Raw genomic sequence first — 22,497 nt, 5'->3', positions numbered from 1 at the left:
CCGACCATCCCTGAACCGAGGGGGGTGACTGTGATTTGCATATGGACCTGATCACTGATTCCATTGTTATGCAATGAGCCAGTATCAGTCATTATGCAAATCACCTGCATATAAGGTTGGGGTTATTCACCACCAGCTCAGACTGAAGAAGACACTTGGATGAGTGACGAAACGTATCTCTACACCAAACTTGTGTCCAGAATAACTGATTTAACTTTGTGGATATTGGCATTCAACTTTGTGGCAATAGTTCAGGGAAGGTTCTTTTTTCTATTCGAACATTAATGTGCACATGTGTACAAAGTGCGGTTCACAAATACAGTGGAACCTTGACTTACGAGTGACCCAACTTACAAATTTTACGAGATACGAGCTGTCACTTGGTCGATTTTTTGCTTTGTGATACGAGCCGAGATCTGAGTTACGAGCTCAGCTGAGTTCAGTTCACCTGGTTATCTTGCCGTACAAGCAAGTGAAAGAGAGGAAAATGTGACGAAAAAGCCAAAAGTCCGTGAAGAATAAGATTAAGTGAAGTAAAAAAATATATATATATTTTAAAAAAGTCGCAATTAAGCTTAGCGATAAAGTGTAGCATAGTGTGTACGTTAAATTTAGCAATATATTGTAGCATTAAGTGTGTAGTGAGTAAGTTAAGTGATAGAGCATGAAATGAAACACTCCCCCAACTTCCTCCGCCAATCTTCACCTCCGCCAGCATCTTCGTATGGTAAATACACTTAATAAAACCAGTTTATTTCTTTACATTCTCTTTTATTATGTATTATTATTTTTTTATACATTATTTGTTATTTATAAAGTAAATTTTTCTTATTTATAAACACGTAACAAAAAAAATCGGTGTGGTTTTTGGGGGGCTGGAACGGATTAATAGCGTTTCAATTCATTTTAATGGGAAAATTTTATTTGATATACGAGCAAATTGAGTTACGAGCTTGGTCATAGAACGAATTAAACTCGTAATTCAAGGTTCCACTGTACATTGTTTAATTAGTTTGGTCTGTATGGATGTCTGACTTAAACCCCACTGAACACCTTTGGGCTAAAATGTAATGCCATCAATACCTGACCTCACAAATGACTAAATGCATATAAATTCCCACATACACCAGCCAAAATCATTTGGAAATCCCCCCTACAACATTAGAGACTGCTATGATTGAAAACAGGGAAAACAAATCCACATTATTGCACATTGTTTTGAAATAAAATATCTGCAAAACTAATTGTTACATACGTTTGTATATACTTTCAGTATATGTCCATAAATAATTGCAAAATGAAGCATTTTAAACCCCCTTTAATTAAAATAGCCTGCAGAGTAAACACTGAAATGTATCCTTACTTAATTTAACAAACTGAATTTCAGACACATGGTAATGGACCTTTCCTCAGACAAGCAATATTTGATTAGTTAATACTCAGATTATTAACAAAGCCCCATGAAGCAAAATTAATAACTTTTAGCAGAATTAAATATTGAAAAGCCATTTGTAGACAGAAAACTTTGTAATGAAAAAAAAAAACTCTTTATAAAACAAACTATTGGTGCTGTAGAACAGCTGTCTTTAAGGGTTTGCTAAAACATATGGCAACCTTGTCATCTTATCTTCTTTGAGCTGGTTTAGCTGCTTGATTAGGATAGAAATCGTATCTTGTGTGAACTAGAACCAGTTTAACCAAATTTTATCCAAAGCCATTAAACCCGACTGACCTAACCAGCCTGACCAGAGACTAAAGTTACAGTAGTGCTAAAGTGCTAAAGTTAGCATTCTGTTACCATTGCAATTGCATACCTACAGTATATATGCGTAATACATGAATCACGTGATGGTCATGCTAGTATTGTTGTTACTGCTACTTCTACAGCACATTTACAAGTATAGCTGAAGAACTTTAGCCAGAAATACTGTAGCATGACAGGAAAAAAGGCCAAAGCTAACAAGCTAGTTGAAGCTGATAACCAGCTGTAGCCTCACCCGCTGTAGCCTAGTGGTTAGGGCACAGGACTGGTAATCCAAAGGTAACCAGTTCAAGCCCCACTACTGCTAGGTTGCTTCTGTTGGGCTCTTGAGCAAGGCCCTTTACCCTTAGTTGCTCAGACTGTTTACTGTAACTGTAATGTAAGTCGCTTTGGATAAAGGTGTCTGCTAAATACCGAAAATGTAAATGTCTGCATCCAGTTAGCAAAGCACTGAGACAGAAACTATTTTCACTGTAAGAAAGGGTGATACATTAATCATGTTACTGTCAGTAGTGTGGTTCTTGTGGCAAGTGCCCTGCAGTTTATTCACAGCACTTTATACTGAAGCAGTCTAGCATGACACAGAGATGGCACGTAAGTCGACACACACAGCGACTTCAGACTCAACTCGCAAAAAATGACTCGTGAACAACAAGAGTCACTAGTGTCAGCATGTGTTAACATTAGTTATGTGTGACAATTGTGTATATATATATAACACACGCAATGGGTAAATGTTACAGCCAGCTTCCAGCATAGTGATGAAGCGTCGCTCCCTACTCCCTACACAGTTTGAAGTTCACCTCATTTAAACATTTTCATTACCTTTTAATTGGAATCTCACTTAAAATGGTGGAATACCCTATAGTGCACTTCACTAGAACAACTGGGGAGAATAAAACGCTCCTACAGAATTGGCGCTAATGGTTGAAAGACCGCTTTCTGAACAAACCTGACCTTTTGATTTGCTGTTATTTGCATTTATTCAGTTTGCGTCACACAGATGATGTCAATGAAACGCTTGATTGGCTTTCTAACGAGTTAGTGTTTTACTTCACAACCGAGAAAAGTTTGGAGGTTTTTAATCATAAGCACATTTACAAAATAACGGATTATATTCCTAATGGAACAACACACGGTTATAAATGTAATAGCATCTGGAAGAACATAAGCTAAGGTAAGCAGTGGTTATGTTTTGCAATGAAAACAAAACATATCAGTTTAAGCTTTTAACTGGTACCTTCTTGTTACCCAGCTAAGAGGGTGGTCACAGGGTGGTGAGTGCCTCAAGACAGAGGCTCCGGTTCCTGAGATATAGGTGAACAAACCCAATCGCAGTAGGCTAAACTAAAGCAAAAGGAAATTCTCAAGCCATAAATAAAAGTACAAAGCCAAATAGAGAAGACTGACTGATGCTGCACTTCACATGATCACCGGGAAACAAGGAACAAACTAGAAACGAAGAAACCAAAGAGTGCTTAAATGCAACTCCACCAGCTACTCAATCCACCAGTGAATTACAATCAAAATGCTTACAGGAATCAGACCAAGAAACCCAACAAAACTGTCATGGCAATAAGCACAACAACAAAAGCTGCCCCTGAACAAAAGTTACAGCTTTCCCCATTCTTAAACCTTAAAGCTCATGTATCGACAACATGATTCCAAACTGCTAAACTCTAAGCACAATTCCATCTGTTCTTACTCAAATATCAGTCTAAATCACAGTTCTGCAAATCTCTAAACACAAATTGCATCATTTAGCACAATTTGGTCACCTGGATACACTGGAATTCAAAATGCAACACACTAATTACCAATTAGTTTCACTCATGTTGAGTCATCTGTACAAAATTGAAAGACCCTGTAATCATGTGTCAGAGTATAAAAGATTATTAATATCATTCTTCTTTCACTCAGTCAGAGTTGCACTCAAATGGAACATGATGTACCTGTTTCATCCCCAGTTGGTGTTGATCTAAGACATTTACAATATACCTGTCATTCTGGTCCATGGTGTAGCATGTCTACAAACACGAACCCCACAAACATCTAGCACTACTCCAGGCAATGGAGGAGACATGTAATGACAACAACCCACATTTTGTAGTGCTGTACCTTCCACCATATTACCCATTTCTAAATCTGGTAGAGAAATTCTTGTAAGAATGATATGGGAAAGTGTACAAACACAGACCCTACAAGTGTGTAGCACTACTCCGGGCAATGGAGGAGACATGTAATGACATCTACGCAGATGAAGGCCAGGGATAAATCTGCCATGCCAGGCATTTTTCCCTCACTGCTTGGACAGGGAGAACATTGCAGAGTCAATTAAATAGTTACCTTTCTGTATCTATAAACTAATTTTGGTTACATTTGCTATATACTATGTAAAAGAAGTAGAATTTGTGTTGCATTTGTTATACATGTAGTACTGTAAATGCTATTATAAGACAAAAAAACTGGTAGATGGTAGTGTTTGTAATTGATTACATCAGTGTTTATTTGATGTTCTGTAAGAAATAAGTGTATGATTGCTGTATGTATTAATCTATTTTGAGAAGAGAGAACATGGTTTAAAGAGTTGTGTCTCCTTTTGCGAAGACTTGAGAAGCTGAGCCATTGTTTTTGGAAATTGTCTGTTAGATCAGGAAGGGTGGAACCAATAAGAAAATCATGGTAGGTAGCCAAGTTTAACAGACAAACAAACAAAAATTAGCAAACAAAGGATTCTGAGCCAAGCTGAGTCCCAGGTATGCTTATAAAGCCATGACCCCAGGTGTGGTAAATAAGGTTTGGTGAGAGGCAGATAATGCTTTGAAGTGTAGATCAAAGAAAACTATACTTTCATTTAATCTGTGCCAACATGCCCCTGCTGGGCAGCAGACATACAACAGGTGGGCATGTTACAATTCTTAACAGGATGTGATATATTGCAGTCTTACTAAAACAACATTGTATTAAAACTGTTACAACCAGTATTAACAATTTATAACATGATATGACAAAAGGTTTAAGTCAGCATCAGTAAACACAATGACAATACCAGAACAAGTATCAGCTTAACTCACCGCTCGTCCCCTTAAATAAATAAAGAAAAATCAGGAAAAATGGCTCAGCTTACAAGACCTTTAAATGACTTTTTTCATGTCATCAGAAATCAATCAGCTTTCCTTCACTCTGGCTGGAAATGGATGATGTGGCCTCAGGTATGAAGCTAGCTGAATTGGTTCGAGAGCAGAATAGTTGGGATCCATAATCTCTTCTTTGTTTAAAGTGTGGCAAAGCGGCCCTTTGTCCACGTCATGTTTTTTCAGCATTGATCGATGACCTTTTTGTGCTTTTAGTGCTTTGGCATATAAACCCTGCCAAACACCAGACACCATTCTGTTTCTTGTTTTAATGTCAAGGCAACTTCAGAAAATGAGATCAACGGGGCCACTCCATCACCTTTTCAGAGTAATCACATTATTATTAATTATAATTGTAACACTGAACAGTGGGGTGGTAAATTCTGCGTCCTGTACCGTAAGGTGCTTTTGTTTCTTTGTGTCTGGAAAAATGAATGCAATTTAATTAAAGCCAGATCAAGATTGTCAAGGACCCGTAGGGTGGATAAAAGATTAATGTATTAATTTATTTAATATCAGGTTGTATTGATTAAAGAAGCAAAATCATTTTCCTTGTAATACTAAAAGTAATGCTTTCTTAGATAACAGGATACTTTAATAACATGAGATGGGTCTGAGGAATCGACTCAAAATCGCAAATAATCCAGCTGTGCAATTTTTAATAGAAACTAGAACAAAAAAAACACTTTACAATTTATGATATTTAAAGCTTTTGGAATTTTTGGAGTAAGAATTAATAATTTAATGTTATTATTTATTTTTTACCATTTAAGTCCCTCCCTTGCTTTTAAGGGGTAGGGTGTGATCATCGGTTATCCAAAATTATCCAGTACTTTTAGTATCTTTCTTCTTTTTTTTTGTTACATTGTTATGATGGTCACGAATGCACCTGCCACACCCACCTCTCCAGAAGCACATGTTTGTTCTTCCTTACTTCCATTTTAATGGTGGTTGGCAACTAACTTTTTGGTGCATTATCGCCACCATCTGGACTGCAGTATGGAACCAGTAGTTTGTGTAACTTTGGTCTATATACCTAAACTCTGTTCACCAATCCTGTATCCTTCAAAAAAGAAAACAGAAACTTAAAACCAATTTTCCCTGATCCTTTTTGCAGGATGTCCTTTACATTCAGCCTAAGCTTATTTTCTTCAAGTTGCTGAATTAGTCTGTGTCTGTAGTGATGATACTTAGAACAGTGAAGAATTACATGTTCTACAGTCTCAGGACTATTGCAGTTTTAACAGTTACCCTCCTCATGCTTCTCAATTAATACCAGTGTGCTATTTAGTCCTGTGTGTCCAAATCTCATTCTTGAAAACAAGTCTTCCTCTTGCTTTTCTCTGTTTGTGTTTCTTCATGTTTGTTTATGTCAACGCCCCTTTTTTATGATTGGGTCCCTGTTAATTATCCACAGGTGCCTCTTGTTTAGGAAGAATGCTCAGGGCATTTAAGGAGGCCTGTGGATCAGTCATCGAGACTATTTTGAATTTGACTTTGATCTGTCATGATTTTGGTTTGGTTTGGTGGTCACGCTCATGTCATGTTTGGGTTTCATACTCATGTTTGGGTTTCTTAGTCATGTAATTGTCATGTATTATGCTCTAGTTCTTTCTCATGCTTCTTGTTTAAGTCTTGTTCATGTTTTGTGTTAGTCAGTTCATGTTCATGTTTAGCATTGTTAGCTTAGGTTCATCTTGGTTTATTCATGTTATGTGTGTAGATTAGCATTAGAGGTTAGCATAGCATTTAGTTAGCTTTAGCATTGTTCATGTGTGTTTAGATTAGCAGTGACATTTACATTAGCATTTAGCTTAGTTCATGTGTTTGTGTGTCTTGTCTTGTTCATACCTGTCTCCTGAGATTTGAACACTTGTGAGCTTAAACACCCAACAGCGGTATGTCAGCATGTTCAGCTGCTGCATCCAAGTCCTTCACTTTTAAGATACTCCTTTTACCTGTTTGCAATAGGTTTGATTGAAACACCTAAATCAATCATTAGAAGGGGTGTCCACATACTTTTGACCATGTTGTTTACCTAATAAAAATGAAAAGTGTATTACATTTTTTTTTTTTTTTTTCATTTGTACACCTTGCTTGTTTCTAAAGTGGGTTCCTATGGCTTTTAGCACTGATAAATATCCACTTATTACCCATGCATACTCAAACACGCTTTCCCAGTAGAGTCTGACAGCTATGTCTTATGTATTCTCGAGCCACCAAGCTCGCTTTACACGTGTGATTCGAACGCCACCCCGGTGCTCCCTGTTCGCCGGAGCCTGTACCAGCTAATTAATGACTCTTGCGTTAATTAAAATCCAAGCCAAACTCGATGCATCCTGTTTCCTCAAGAAAGAATTACCTTTGAGTAAAGACTAATGAATATTCTACGGCAGGTTGGGCACGTGGATGTAGATTTAACCATGAGAGGACTGCATGCTGCTAGGAACATGATCAGTTTTACCCAGAGGGCAATGCAGCGCTGGCAAGGCTGTATAAAAAAGGAAAGCACTCAGTCAACCGAAGAACTTTCACAAGCTTGTGTGTATTTTATATTGTAATGAGGCAAATCTCAATGCCGTAATATATACCATGTACCATAAATACCATCCACTTATTATATATAATGTTTTATTATCATTGTCTTATAACTACCACAAACCTACTATAAAGAGAATATGGGGGAAAAATATGGGAAACAAAGTGCACACGACCCCTCTAACATTTGTGCAGTAGCCAACCACTTTGTTCACCTGCACAAGGCGGGATTAGTACTGGATATGAAGAGTTATGCACCAATCTCCATTATCCCAGCCACCAGAGGTCATAACTGCAACAGTTATAAGGAATCCCCACCGCCAATCCCTACCAATCAGAGAAGCCAATCATTGTCCGTATAGACGCCTGTCCTGCCGGGAGCAGAGCTGAGATTCAAACTCACAGAATCAGAGTCAGAGAGTCAGGCTTTATTGGCCAAGTATGCTCACACATACAAGGAATTTGTTTTTGGTTACACAGATGCTTGCAGTGCACGAAAAATACAGTAAAGACAATCTTATTCACACAGCTCACACTCTCCTTACACACACATTCATACCCGTAAACATAGAAAACATTTGTAAACATTTAGCATGTGCAATTTACATTGTGGTTTTAAAAAAGGTGCAGTTTTGTGCAATATAAACACTATAGAAAATAGAAAAAAATATATAAATAAAAAATGGAAGTAAAAGTGAAAATCCTGTGTATGCTATTACATAAATTAAATAGGTAGTTTTGATGTGCAAGTGTCCCGGGCATTAACAGTACAGTAGTGGTACAGTACAGTACACGAGTTCAAGATGTCAGCTCTGGAGCCACCAAAGTGCTATTTTATTTATTTCTTTTTATTTTATTTGTCTAGCCTTACACGATGTTCATATAGGCAATAAAGATTTAACGCATAGTTACAATGTGCTGCTCCACTGGGTATACAAAATGAAATGGCCTGGCTCAACAGGAATTCAAGTTCTAACATGAACAAAACAGACGATTTAAGTCTTGATTAGAAAATTCTGAAATGTTGACATAAACAGTATCTGGTTCCTGTTGGTTTCTCAAAAGCGTCCACATTTCATGAGTCATAAGCGAAGCTGAATACAACCCACATCTTTTACGTCAATCGTTTAAATGATTACTGATGTGTCACTCTCCTTCTGTTTTCTGCAGGTGTAAAGAAGGTTTCCAGGGCATTCGCTGTGACCAGTTCCTGCCCAAAACCGACTCCATTCTGTCAGATCCAAGTGAGTGTCCCAGTTACATCTTATTTATCATTGCATCTGTCTTACTACTAGCCTTTTTTCACTGTGAAATAACTGAATACACAAACACTTGATGATAGAAGAAAGAATGTACTGTTTATCTGTTAGGCCATGTTATCCAGAACTTCTGAATAAATGTACATATTTATTGTACATGGCTGGCAATGGTATTATAAGCTTGATTTTATAGCAATAACAATGTAACAACATGAAAATACACTATATAGACAATATTGTGTAAACAACTGACTATTACCTTGACATCACATTACATGAGTATTAATATTGATGTTTCTCCTCCCTATAACATGGATGGAGTTTCGGGTGGATGGATGGATGGAGTTTTGGGTGGATGGATGGATAGATGGATGGAGTTTTGGATGGATGGATGGAGTTTTGGGTGGATGGATGGATGGATGGATGGAGTTTCGGGTGGATGGATGGAATTTTTTTGTGGATGGATGGATGGAGTTTCGGGTGGATGGATGGATGGATGTATGGAGTTTCGGGTGGATGGATGGATGTATGGAGTTTCGGGTGGATGGATGGATGGAGTTTCGGGTGGATGTATGGATGGATGGATGGAATTTTGGGTGGATGTATGGATGAATGGAATTTTGGGTGGATGGATGGATGGATGGATGGATGGATGGACGGATGGATGGAGTTTCGAGTGGATGTATGGATGGATGGTTAGATGGATGGATGGATGGAGTTTTGGGTGGATGGATGGATGGATGGATGGAGTTTCGGGTGGATGGAGTTTTGGGTCGATGGATGGATGGATGGAGTTTTGGGTGGATGGATGGATGGATGGAGTTTTGGATGGATGGATGGATGGATGGATGGATGGAGTTTTTTGTGGATGGATGGATGGATGGAGTTTTGGGTGGATGGATGGAGTTTTGGGTAGATGGATGGAGTTTCGGGTGGATAAATGGAGTTTTTTTGTGGATGGATGGATGGAGTTTTGGGTGGATGGATGGATGGATGGAGTTTTGGGTGGATGGATGGATGGATGGAGTTTCGGGTGGGTGGATGGAGCTTTGGGTGGATGGATGGATGGATGGAGTTTCGGGTGGGTGGATGGATGGAATTTTGGGTGGATGGTTGGATGGATGAATGGATGGACGGATGGAGTTTTGGGTGGATGGATGGAGTTTCAAGTGGATGTATGGATGGATGGATAGATGAATGGATGGATGGAGTTTCGGGTGGCTGTATGGATGGATGGATGGATGAATGGATGGATGGATGAATGGATGGATGGATGAATGGATGGATGGATGGAGTTTTGGGTGGATGGATGGATGAATGGAGTTTCGGTTTGATGGATGATTGGATGGATGGATGGAGTTTCGGGTAGATGGATGATTGGATGGATAGATGGAGTTCTGGGTGGATGGATGGAGTTTTTTTGTGGATGGATGGATGGATGGAGTTTCGGGTGGATGGATGGATGGATGGATGGAGTTTCGGGTGGATGGATGGATGGAGTTTCGGGTGGGTGGATGGAGTTTTGGGTGGATGGATGGATGGATGGAGTTTTGGGTGGGTGGATGGATGGAATTTTGGGTGGATGGATGAATGGATGGATGAATGGATGGACGGATGGAGTTTTGGGTGGATGGATGGAGTTTCGAGTGGATGGATGGATAGATGAATGGATGGATGGAGTTTCGGGTGGCTGTATGGATGGATGGATAGATGGATGGATGGATGGAGTTTTGGGTGGATGGATGGATGAATGGATGAATGGAGTTTCGGTTTGATGGATGATTGGATGGATGGATGAAGTTTCGGGTAGATGGATGATTGGATGGATAGATGGAGTTTTTGGTGGATGGATGAATGGAGTTTCAGGTGGATGGATGGATGGATCATTGTACAACAACATAAAATCCACATTCAATAAAGTTCAATATACACATTTGGGATGAATTGGAACATTATTTGCAAGCCAGACCTTTTTGTTCAACATCAGTATCTTACCTCACAAATGTTCTTTTGACTGAATGGACACAAATTCCTACAGTAAAGACAGTTGTATAAAAATACAAGATTTTCTTCAGCTGTCTACATATTTTCAGGAGTATAGTTTATGTTTATAGACAGCTCGAACCTTTCGCTCCTGTTTTCAAAGCCTCTGTATTGAACTTCTGCATGTATTTTTGATGCCCAATATTCCAGCTCTCTTATCTCTGAATGCAAGCTGCAGTGTTAGACCCTCTATACGTGAAACTTTTTATGTGTCTTTTACAAACTTCAAGGTTAATGTTGTAATTTCTGCTGCAGAGAACTTTGGCTCATAATTACGCTGAAGATCTGCCAAGTCTTGGTTTATCTTTCCAAACAGAAATGTGTAGAGGCTTAGAAAATGAAATGAAATACAACATTGCAACGATTTTCAACCCCAGTAGTATTTCTACAGTAAACAGTGAAATTAAATAGCAAGATGTCTACAAAAGCCTTTCTTCTGTTTCATCAAACTATGAAAGAATAGTAATGATTTCTTTTTTATTCTTTTTTTAAATTTCATTTTAGTCAAATGCTTTATCCTGGTCAGGGTCGCAGGTCTGGTTCCACTGGCAATTGCTGGGCAGAAAGCATAAATACCCTGGACAGGGCACCAGTCCATCGAAGGCCACCTCCTCAAACATAATAAACTGCAGTGCCATCAAGCACTTAAAAAAATAATAATAATAATAATAAAAATTTAATAATAATAATAATAATAAAATAATAACAATAAAATAATAATAATAATAATGATAATAAAATAACAACAATAATAATAACAATTATAAAAATAATAATAGCAATAATAATAATAATAGCAATAACTATAATAATAATAATAACAATAATAATAACAACAATACCAATAGTAATAACAATGATAATAAAAATAATAACAATAATAATAACAATAACAACAATAACAACAATAACAAAAGTAATACAATGATGATAATAATAATAATAATAGTAATAACAATAATAATAACAATAACAATATTTAGCAGACGCTTTATTTAAAAGCGACTTACAGTATTGTGACAGTATATTGTCTAAGCAATTGAAGGCTAAGGGCCTTGCTCAAGGGCCCAACAGTAGCAACCTGGCAGTGTTACTAGTCCAGTACCTTAACAACTAGGCTACAGCTGCTCTATTGGCTCTCTTTGAGATTTTGTAACTGCAAATGACATTAAATCTAATAAACATGATTTATTTTACTCATCAAAACATTGTGACCCTTAATCTCAACGAATGGCAGAAGCGTCATTTCTAAAGCTACACACACACACTAATCAGCGTAACATTAAAACCACCTCCTTGTTTCTACACTCACTGTCCATTTTATCAGCTCCACTTACCATATAGAAGCACTTTGTAGTTCTACAATTACTGACTGTAGTCTATCTGTTTCTCTACATTCCATTTGAGCCTGCTTTCACCCTGTTCTTTAATGGTCAGGACCCCCGCAGAACCACCACAGAGCAGGTATTATTTAGGTGGTGAATCATTCTCAGCACTGCAGTGACACTGACATGGTGGTGGTGTGTTAGTGTGTGTTGTGCTGGTATGACTGGATCAGACACAGCAGCGCTGCTGGAGTTTTTAAACACAGTGTCCACTCACTGTCCACTCTATTAGACACTCCTACCTAGTTGGTCCACCTTGTAGATGTAAAGTCAGAGATGATCGCTCATCTATTGCTGCTGTTTGAGTTGGTCATCTTCTAGACCTTCATCAGTTGTAACAGGACGCTGCGCATGGGGTGCTGTTGGCTGGACATTTTTGGTTGGTGGACTATTCTCAGTCCAACAGGGACAGTAAGGTGTTTAAACTCCAGCAGCACTGCTGTGTCTTATCCATTTATACCAGCACAACCCACACTAACACACAACCACAATGTCAGTGTCACTGCAGTGCTGAAAATGATTCACCACCCAAATAATACCTGCTCTGTAGTGGTCCTGTGAGAGTCCTGACCATTGAAGAACAGGGTGAAAGGGGCTAACAAAGCATGCAGAGAAACAGATGGACTACAGTCAGTAATTGTAGAACTACAAAGTGCTTCTATATGGTAAGTAGAGCTGATAAAATGGACAATGTGTGTAGAAACAAGGGGGTGGTTTTAATGTTATGGCTGATCGGTGTATATATATACAACATGAACAATATACGACCAACTGTGCTGAGGGAAATGTCGCTGCACCAGTCTGTATGTTTTCATCATGGAGTGTCAATCTTGTCAGCACAGAAGAAAGATTTCTCTGGGGAAAGTGAGATCACTCTGTATTCAGCAGACTGAACCCATGCTTTTTCTCCACCAGCACTGTCAAAACATCAGGAATCTCTCGCTATAAAAGCCAACCCTCGACCTGAACGTAGGTGGGGAAAAAATAAGCATGTTAACACGATAACTGACTGATTTTTATTTCCCACAAAAACATGAAGACCTTATCACCCAGGCGTAGTGAGCGGAGAGACAATTTTATGTTGTTGTCACAACAATTTGGAGGATTGAGAAGCTAAAAGCTCTGGTAATTGGCATCAGAGTTTAGAACAATGTGTTTCTGATTTGTGAGTCATGAGAAAGTGTGACTAAATGTGAATAAAAACTGATTTTTTACTTACTGGTCGTGTTTATTGTTGTCAGTTTATAAAACTGTATTTTTGGAGGTTTGGTTTGTGGTACCCTGAATCACCAGGCTGTAAGCTGAAAACAGTGGGTTTGGATAATAGACTGCTGCGCCACCTGAGCACTAAGTATTGATTTAATAATTTCTTTTTAATCAGTTTTATTTCATATGAGTCTGTTTTTTAAGTTAAAGCTATTTTAGGTCCATCCCTACTAGCTAAACAGTATTTGTTAATCTTAATGGATGGCTGCTGGTCCAAGATCTTATGACCCTTAGTTTTTCCCTGGGCTAGAAGCTCAGGTTCTGGAACAGAACTGGAATGGGATGTGAGGAGCTACCTGTAATTTTTCCATACCCCTGATGAGTACAGCTCTTTGAGAAGTTGGAGCAGTACTGTGACAGTATATTGTCCAAGCAATTAATGGTTTAGGGCTTTGCTCAAGGACCCAAAAGTGGCAATCTGGCAGTGGTGAGGCTTGAACCAGTGACCTTTTGATTACTAGCCCAGTGCCTTAATCACTAGACTACAGCTGCCCATATTATTATTCTTCTAATCATCTCACAATGCTGTGTAGTTTTGGCATAGAGTGTAAGGTTTGTATCGTGGCAGCGTAAAACTGGGCCAGCAGCACTTGTGAGATGTAATTTATTCAATTGTCAGAGAAAGTGGATAAAAGAGAATGTTGTTGAGCTTTCTCATTATTGTGTTTGTGTTCCAGTCCTATTTCAGCTCCGATTGAATAATGGTTCTCAGATAACGGACGTTCTCTGTCTTGTTGTTTGTGGAAGAATGTATTTCCAGGAACACAAGTAGGGTAGGGTGGGGTTGGGTCTCATCCTAAAGATTAATGACTGTCTTCAAAGTCTTTTGTGTGTTCAACACCATGATTCCACCAAGTCTTGTACCACCTCATGGTACAAAATGGTCTCATTTGCAAACTTCATAAGCTTAATAGATCTGTTGCAGGAGGTGCAATAGCTGGTGCACACTCAGTATAGTAGTGAATAAAACATACACTATATTGCCAAAAGTATTCACTCGTCTGCCTTCACACACATATGAACTTGAGTGACATCCCATTCTTCTGACAATGCAGTCAGACAAGTACTGTTCTCCTGGCAACCGCCAAACCCAGACTCGTCCATCGGATTGCCAGACGGAGAAGCGTGATTCGTCACTCCAGAGAACACATCTCCACTGCTCTAGAGTCCAGTGGTGGCGTGCTTTACACCACTGCATCCGACACTTTGCATTAGACTTGGTGATGTAAGGCTTGGATGCAGCTGCTCAGCCATGGAAACCCATTCCATGAAGCTCTCTACACACTGTTCTTAAGCTAATCTGAAAGCCACATGAAGTTTGGAGGTCTGTAGCGATCGACTCTGCAGAAAGTTGGCGACCTCTGCGCACTATGCGCCTCAGCATCTGCTGACCCCGCTCTGTCATTTTACATGGCTACCACTTCATGGCTGAGTTGCTGTCGTTCCCAAAAGCTTCCACTTCGTTATAATACCACTGACAGATGACTGTGGAATATTTGATAGTGAGGAAATTTCATGACTGGACTTGTTGCACAGGTGGCATCCTATCACGGTACCACGCTGGAATTCACTGAGCTTCTGAGAGCGCCCCATTCTTTCACAAATGTTTGTAGAAGCAGTCTGCATGCCTTGGTGCTTGGTTTTATACACCTGTGGCCATGGAAGTGATCGGAACACCTGAATTTAATTATTTGGATCGGTGAGTGAATACTTTTGGCAATATTGACTATATGGCACGCTTGCTTTTGGTCTTCATCTGTCTCACCCCAAGTGTAGGTCCTTTAGTCCTCTCAGAGACTGAGCAAAGGGACAGGGTCTGATGGATTGCCATCACCGAAGCTAATTTACATTTGCCTGCATGAGAAAGAATACCAGGAGTGATACAGGATATCCATATTGATCGCTGCAATTCATCTGCCAAGGCTGTGTACGTTTCCTCTCATTCATACTTATGAAATATTTATGCAAGCCTGCAGTAATGGTTTTAGATGGGCCAATTATGCTGAGATATGGATCTAGACAGTTCGTGGAAATGTGAGCTATACCCCGATCCTTGTGCACACAGGATGGAGGTCACGGTGTTGACGAGAATTGACCATAGAGGTGAAAGTTACTTGACTGAAGTTGTTGCATTGATATGCTCTGGAAACTATCTTTGTGGCTCACGAGAAATCCATTTTTACACAGTAACTTCATTTAGACTCCATCTGGCAGCAATTCAAATGCATGTCAGTGAGCCGCAATGTATTTGATTTACAGCAATCAGGCAAAGCAAGATTTATGCATCTGGATTCAATTTCATACATCAGCACTTCCAGCAGGTTGCATTTTTATTGTGGCTGATTGACAGCCGGTGATTAGCTCGCAGCCATGCATACCACAGAGGAGCTAGCTTCCAGAGATATTGGTTGTTACTGGAGATAAGAGCTTTAAAAGCTGTACCTGGTAGGAAATGTTCTGCCTTACGGCCTCCAAGGTTCACACACTGGTTCCAATCTCATTACATTGTACAAAGGATCTTCAAAAAGTTTCCGCACTTTTATATTTTGGTTGGAAACGATAAGGGTGGGAGGAATAGTGATTGGTCTTATCTGAGAGACTGAGAGAGCTTATAGTCCGGATTTAACTCCATCTGATTTCCACCTTTTTGGACCACTAAAAGAAGCTTTAAGAGGAAGAAGATTTTCATGTGATGATGATGTGAAAGCAGTGGTGCATCAGTGGCTACAAGCTCAACCAAAAACATTTTTTTTGCTGATGGTATTAAAAAGTTGGTACGACGCTGGAAAAAATGCATCGGAAGGTGGCTACATAGACAAGCAATGTCATTTGTTTATGAAGTTCTTAATAAATAGAGTTTTAAAAGTGTGGAAACTTTTTGAAGAACCCTCGTAGTACAGGAAAAGGCCCACTCTTATACTATATGGCTAAAAAGCATGTCGACACTTGTCCATTAGCATGTTGGACATTCAAAACTAAGGGGCATTAATATGAAGTCCATAATTTGTGGCAATAATTGCCTCTAAGTGTAAATAAGAATAAAAAGCAAGTAATCTTGCACAGTGGATGGCACAGTGGCACCGCTGGTAGCATGGATCCTGTGGTTTGGTTTCTTAATTCTTCCCAAAACATGCCAGTAGCCGCTCAGGTGGCGCAGCTGTAAAATACGCTAGCATACCAGAGCTGGTATTTCGAATACATCGTATCAAATCTCAGCTATCTATGGGCTGGGTGGCTATATGAACAATGTTTGGCTGTTGTTAATCCAGGGAAGGGAAATGCCGGATAGGGACCTCATTACTGATGCAATTACGACCTCTGCTGGCTGATTAATGGCGTCTGCACAGAGTAGAGGAATAATGCTGATCAGAGTGTGGCTCTTCGTACACAAAGCTGATCTGCATATAAACTCACATCGTGCAGGTGAAAAGATGTATTTGGCTACTGCACACGTTTCGAAGGGGGCGTGTGTCAGTTTGCTCTCCTCAGTCGGGGTGGGGGTCAGCACCAGTAGAGAGGAAGCATAACGCAATTGGGTAAAAATTGGAGAAAATGGATGAATAAAACATGCCAGTAGGTTCATTTGCTAATCTAAATTTACTTTAAGCCATAAGTAAATGTAAACAATTGAGTAATTGAATTAGTAAGTGTAGTCTAGCCTTGCACCCAAGGTTTTGGCTGATTGGCTCCTGACCTGCAGTAATTCTTATCAGAATGAAGAGTTGAATTAATTGACATTGACATAGCTGGTAAAGAAGGTGTTACACAGCAATATAAGCCCTGTGGATCTGGGTTTGATCCTCATCTCTGGACAATGACTAAGGTTTATGTGTATGTGAGGTGTATTGTTGCCTTGCAATCAAACTGACAGGGACATGCTCCCAACCTGCAGTAATCCTTATCAGGATAAAATAGATACTAACAGTGGTTTCATCAATAATGGTAAAAGCATGAATAGCACCTTCCAATCATGGTAATCTTGTTTATCTCCCAGAGAAGAAAGGGCTGCAGTTTCTCAGAAGCTGGTTCGATGCTGGCGATAATATCTTAAAGGGTCAATCAATTACAGTTTGAGTTGTATCGAGTTTGGCATTGTCTACAATTTTACATACTCTGATTACAATGTGTAGACTGGTAGCATGGTCTGGTAATGTTGAATTGTACAGATAAGGACAATGTGTTTGTGTTTTCAAAATAACAGCTGCCCAATAAGCTTGTCTGTTCAATCTGTGAATGCAGGTAAAGTCAAATGATTGAATACACGTGTAAGGGACGTGTATATTACATGGGCATAAGTATGTGGACACTTGACCACAAGCTTGTTGGTTAATTACCAGTGTTTAATTGAAAGGTCTGTCTGACCACCTACACTCCAATTTAATCCAAAGCTCTGTAGACTTTTCCATTGTAGTCCTTATGCAGAAGGTATGAATATGCTGGACAGGGCGCCAGTCCATCGCAGGGCTTTGGTCAGCCACCCCCCATCAAGCACTTTATTAATAATAATAATAATAATAATATTAAAAATTTTGCATATTTGGTATTTATGGTATTTATTTATTATATATTTAAATTTTCAGCATTTTCGGACGCTTTTTTTTAAAAAGCAATTTACAGTACTGTGACAGTATATATTGGGGCAATTGAAGGTTAAGGGCCTTGCTCAAGGGTCCAACAGTGGCAACCTGGCAGTTGTGGGGCTTAAACCAGCGATCTTTCGATTACTAGTCTAGTTCCTTTTACCACTAGGCTACAACTGCCCTAATAGCTCTCTTTGAGATTGGTAACTGCAAATGCCATAACATATAATAAACATCATTTAGTGACCCTTAATGTATGTGAATAACAGAGGTGTTATTTCCAAAGATTGCTTTCCCAAGGTGTATTTCAATATAGTGTGTGGAGTACACCAAGAGAACGGTACAGTCCTTAGGGCTCCCCTACAGAAAGGGACTGTGATGACTTTGTTTTTACACTCCAATTTAATCCAAGGCTCTGTAGTCTTTTCCATTGTAGTGCATAAGGCTTAGTCAAATAGGTGCAGACAAACTAGTCCTATTAATTTTACCACAAATTAGTAAATTTTAGCCAGTTATATAACTTCAAGAGTAACTTGCCACTATCATGGAACAAACTACATTATTACCTTAATTAATTATTTACTTACATAGAGGTGCTGTCCAGGTATTTCATGGACTCTGTAATCAAAACAACAAAGAATTCTTTTCAGCTTAAGATAAAACACATTTTAGCCTCCGGCAGTCAAATCAATCATCACCCCAGGTTGAACCACCGGTCCATCCAGAAATGCCCATTTTCAGATCTGATACCTTGGACCTTGAGGGCTTGGTGTAATCCCTTAGTGTATATAAGACATTACAGTTTATATAATAAATACATCTACAGCATAGATGAAGGTTGATTTGGTACTGATGTTTGTTGACAAAATGTTGCTATTATTGACTGATGCATTACTCAGAGTTAGCTACAGCCTTCCCTGCTTTATAATAATGTGGTGCATTTGAAGGCCACACTGAGCAAAGGCAGGGTGCCAATTTATGCAAGAGTATAACAAATTTAATAATTTACACATTTACATACACTCAAACCTCGGGGCAACTTGGACCAGCCAACCCACCTTCTCATCACAGACAGGTACTGGAAACTTGAAAAAGGTTCCCAGGCATGAGAGGGCAATCCACCTTCTTCATGTTTTGGGAAGGTGGTAGGAAACATAAGGACCACAGAAAACCTATGCAAACACAAAAGAGGACATGCACATTTCTCACAGTTACCAACCCAAATTATCATGACACGTTACTGTGTGGCATCAACTCTTTCAGCTGTACCACTGTGCCACCCTTGGCAAAAATGTGTGATGCTGTGTTGGGAATAAAAATATTACACCTTATCAACGTTAAGGTAAACAATTAATAAATCCAGAAATTAATTATATAATGCATTTTGGTAGGCTATGTAATAAGAAATATTAAACAATAATACAGTTACTGACTGCAGCCCATCTGTTGCTCTGTACACCTCGTTTCCCCCTTTACCCTATCCACTAATGAAAAGGGACCCCCCACGGGACCCATTATTTGTATTTCAGACTGAATCTGTCTGTCGGAGCAATCTCTTTCTGCCAACAGCCACCTGCCTCTAGCTCCCATGGGTAGCATCATGTAATTTGGAAAGCCTTCGATGCTGTTTATGACTGGAATTGTACATCATATAGTCATAAAATTACAATAACGAAAGGATGAAGCATAACACTTTTATTAGCTGGAGTTGGTACTGGCTGAATGCCTTGCTCGTATATAGACTGTATTTAAGCATTAAACGTCAGTAAAAATCACAACAATGAATAAATAATTCCTGTGTTGGGCCAGAATTGCAGTTGTTAAAAAATGCCATAAAATGGCCAAAACATCAGTACTTGTAAATGGTGATCTTATTCTGGAAGAGACAGCAAGTGATAAAATCAGATAAGACCTTTTAAATGGTGGGTCAGGGGTTATATTCAGTTAATAAAGATCTAAACAGATGGCATTTTAAAGTGTTAGCAGGATCACAACATGGCAATTTATAATCAATGGGGCATCTCCAAAAAGCATACAGGAAAGTCTAAATATCTAGGGGAAAAAATGAGTTCAGGTGTCTCAGCCCCTCCCATTGCTAAAAGGTGTATAAAGATGTATCATTATATATACACCGATCAACCTTAACATTAAAACCACCTCCTTGTTTCTACACACACTGTCCATTTTATCAGCTCCACTTACCATATAGGAGCACTTTGTAGTTCCACAATTACTGACTGTAGTCCATCTGTTTCTCTGCATGCTTTGTTAGCCCCCTTTCATGCTGTTCTTCAATGGTCAGGACCCCCACAGGTCCACTACAGAGCAGGTATTATTTGTGTGGTGGGTCATTCTCAGCACTGCAGTGACACTGACATGGTGGTGGTGTGTTAGTGTGTGTTGTTCTGGTATGAGTGGATAAGACTCATCAATGCTGGAGTTTAAACACCTCACTGTCACTGCTGGACTGAGAATAGTCCACCAACCAAAAATATATCCAGCCAACAGCGCCCCGTGGGCAGCGTCCTGTGACCACTGATGAAGGTCTAGAAGATGACCAACTCAAACAGCAGCAATAGATGAGCGATCATCTCTGACTTTACATCTACAAGGTGGAGCAACTAGGTAGGAGTGTCTAATAGAATGGACAGTGAGTGGACACAATATTTAAAAACTCCAGCAGCATTGCTGTGTCTGATCCACTCATACCAGCACAACACACACTAACACACCACCACCATGTCAGTGTCACTACAGTGCTGAGAATCATCCACCACCTAAATATTACCTGCTTTGTGGTGGTCCTGTGGGGGTCCTCACCATTGAAGAACAGGGTGAAAGCAGGCTAAAAAAGTATGTAAAGAAATAAATAGACTCCAGTCAGTAATTGTAGAACTACTAAGTGCTTGTATGGCTTTTGGTAAGTGGAACTGATAAAATAGACAGTGAGTGTAGAAACAAGGAGGTGGTTTTAATGTTATGGGTGATTGATGTGTGTATACAAAAGGCTCTTTTCCATCACAAAACTAGGTCCATGAATACTTGGTCATGGTAAAAGAAGCAAGAAAGAAAACACTGATAACAAAGAAAAACATCAGTTCTAGTCTGATAGTTGAAAGGGGTTGCAGACATATTACTATAACACTTTTTGACAGACAAAGAAGATCCAGCATTTCAAAATAAAAATATTTTACTGAAAGTCAAACATGTCAGTGGTGGTGTAATAGTGGGTGTTTGTGCATGAGGAAAAATGGGTCATTGTTGCATTCTGACCTAAATTACATGGTTTTGTTGAAGCAACAATGATTTCCAGCCTCTTTCAGAAAATGATTAAAATGTAAGGTCATCTGTCCATTAGCTAAAGCTGAGGTGCAGTTGGGTTACAAACCGAATTAAAAAGGAAAACAACGGCCGTTCAGGTGGCGCAGTGGTCAAACACGTTAGCACACCAGACCTGACATTTCGAACTCGTCGGTTCGAAACTCAGCTCTGCCATCTGGCAGGCTGGACACCTACATGAATTGGCTGTTGTTCAACGGCAGGGTGCCGAAGGGATTCTTCATAACTGATGCAATTACGACCTCTGCTGGCTGATTGATGGCGCCTGCACAGAGACGAGGAATAATGCGTTGATCAGGGTGTGTGTCTCGGAACACGTATGATCTCATCTCAAACAGGTGAAAAGATGCAGTCCAGTGGTATATCATTCTGTAAGCATTTAGCAATGTTTTTGTCAAATATATACATGAGTCCTGCAATATGTTAAAACTGATGTGGAGTGTTTTTCAAGAGTGCTTTATGCCACTCCAGTTGATCGTTGGATATAATATATACAGTATGAAAATAATAATAGGCTTGCCTGAGGTTACTCAACCACAGGGACCCAATACATAAAGCTCCTTGTTATGTGCTGGGATCTTAGCCCACTTTAAAACTAAGATTTAAGATAAATGTGCATGTTGTCTAGATGATTAAACAAGGTAGTTATAGAAAGAATAGCTTCTGATTGAGGCACCCTGAATTTCTGAATACCCCGGTTTGAATCTCAGCTCTGCTACCTCTCAGCTAGGCGCCATCTAGTGGGCACAAGCCTGCAGCAGACAGAAATTGGCCACCGTGTCTGCTGGGTGTGAAAATGACCGGACTAAGTGGATGGGGTCTTTAACGCTGTGCAAGGACCCTGGTTAGCAGACTGAGGTGTCTGTGCAGAAAGTGGATGAACCTAATGTGCAAATCTACTGAGGCATTAAAGAAGAGGGCCGCAAGGACTGCACATGCGTCGGAGGGGGCGTGAGCAGGCAAATATACCCTCTTCAAATGCAATCGGGATTCCTAGCACCGAGCAAGACAAACTGACGACGCTTTTTCGGGAGAAAAAGGGAAAAAATAATGAAAAAAATGAATAAATAAAACGTAAAAAATAAAAGGGGAAAGTACCTGAAATAATAAATATACCAACAATGTAATCATGTTAATATATCTCTGTCATGAATCCAGCCTCTGTGGGCTCCTGGAGTGCACCTGCCACGC

General features: G+C 39.5%; 1 protein-coding gene across 1 annotated transcript in view; it reads left to right on the top strand.

Annotated features, from left to right (window-relative positions):
* Window positions 1-22,497, top strand: part of LOC134314925 (pro-neuregulin-3, membrane-bound isoform) — a 456,298-nt gene that overhangs the window by 390,623 nt on the left and 43,178 nt on the right. Inside the window, exon 3 of the mRNA XM_062995745.1 lies at window positions 8,605-8,678. Coding sequence (XP_062851815.1) covers window positions 8,605-8,678 — 74 coding nt within the window. The remainder of the gene's footprint in view (window positions 1-8,604; window positions 8,679-22,497) is intronic.

This window comes from Trichomycterus rosablanca, chromosome 5 (genome assembly GCF_030014385.1).
Source record: "Trichomycterus rosablanca isolate fTriRos1 chromosome 5, fTriRos1.hap1, whole genome shotgun sequence".
Lineage (NCBI taxonomy): Eukaryota > Metazoa > Chordata > Actinopteri > Siluriformes > Trichomycteridae > Trichomycterus > Trichomycterus rosablanca.
Note: the sequence above shows the minus strand (reverse complement) of the source record. Positions and strands in the feature narration are given on the sequence as shown.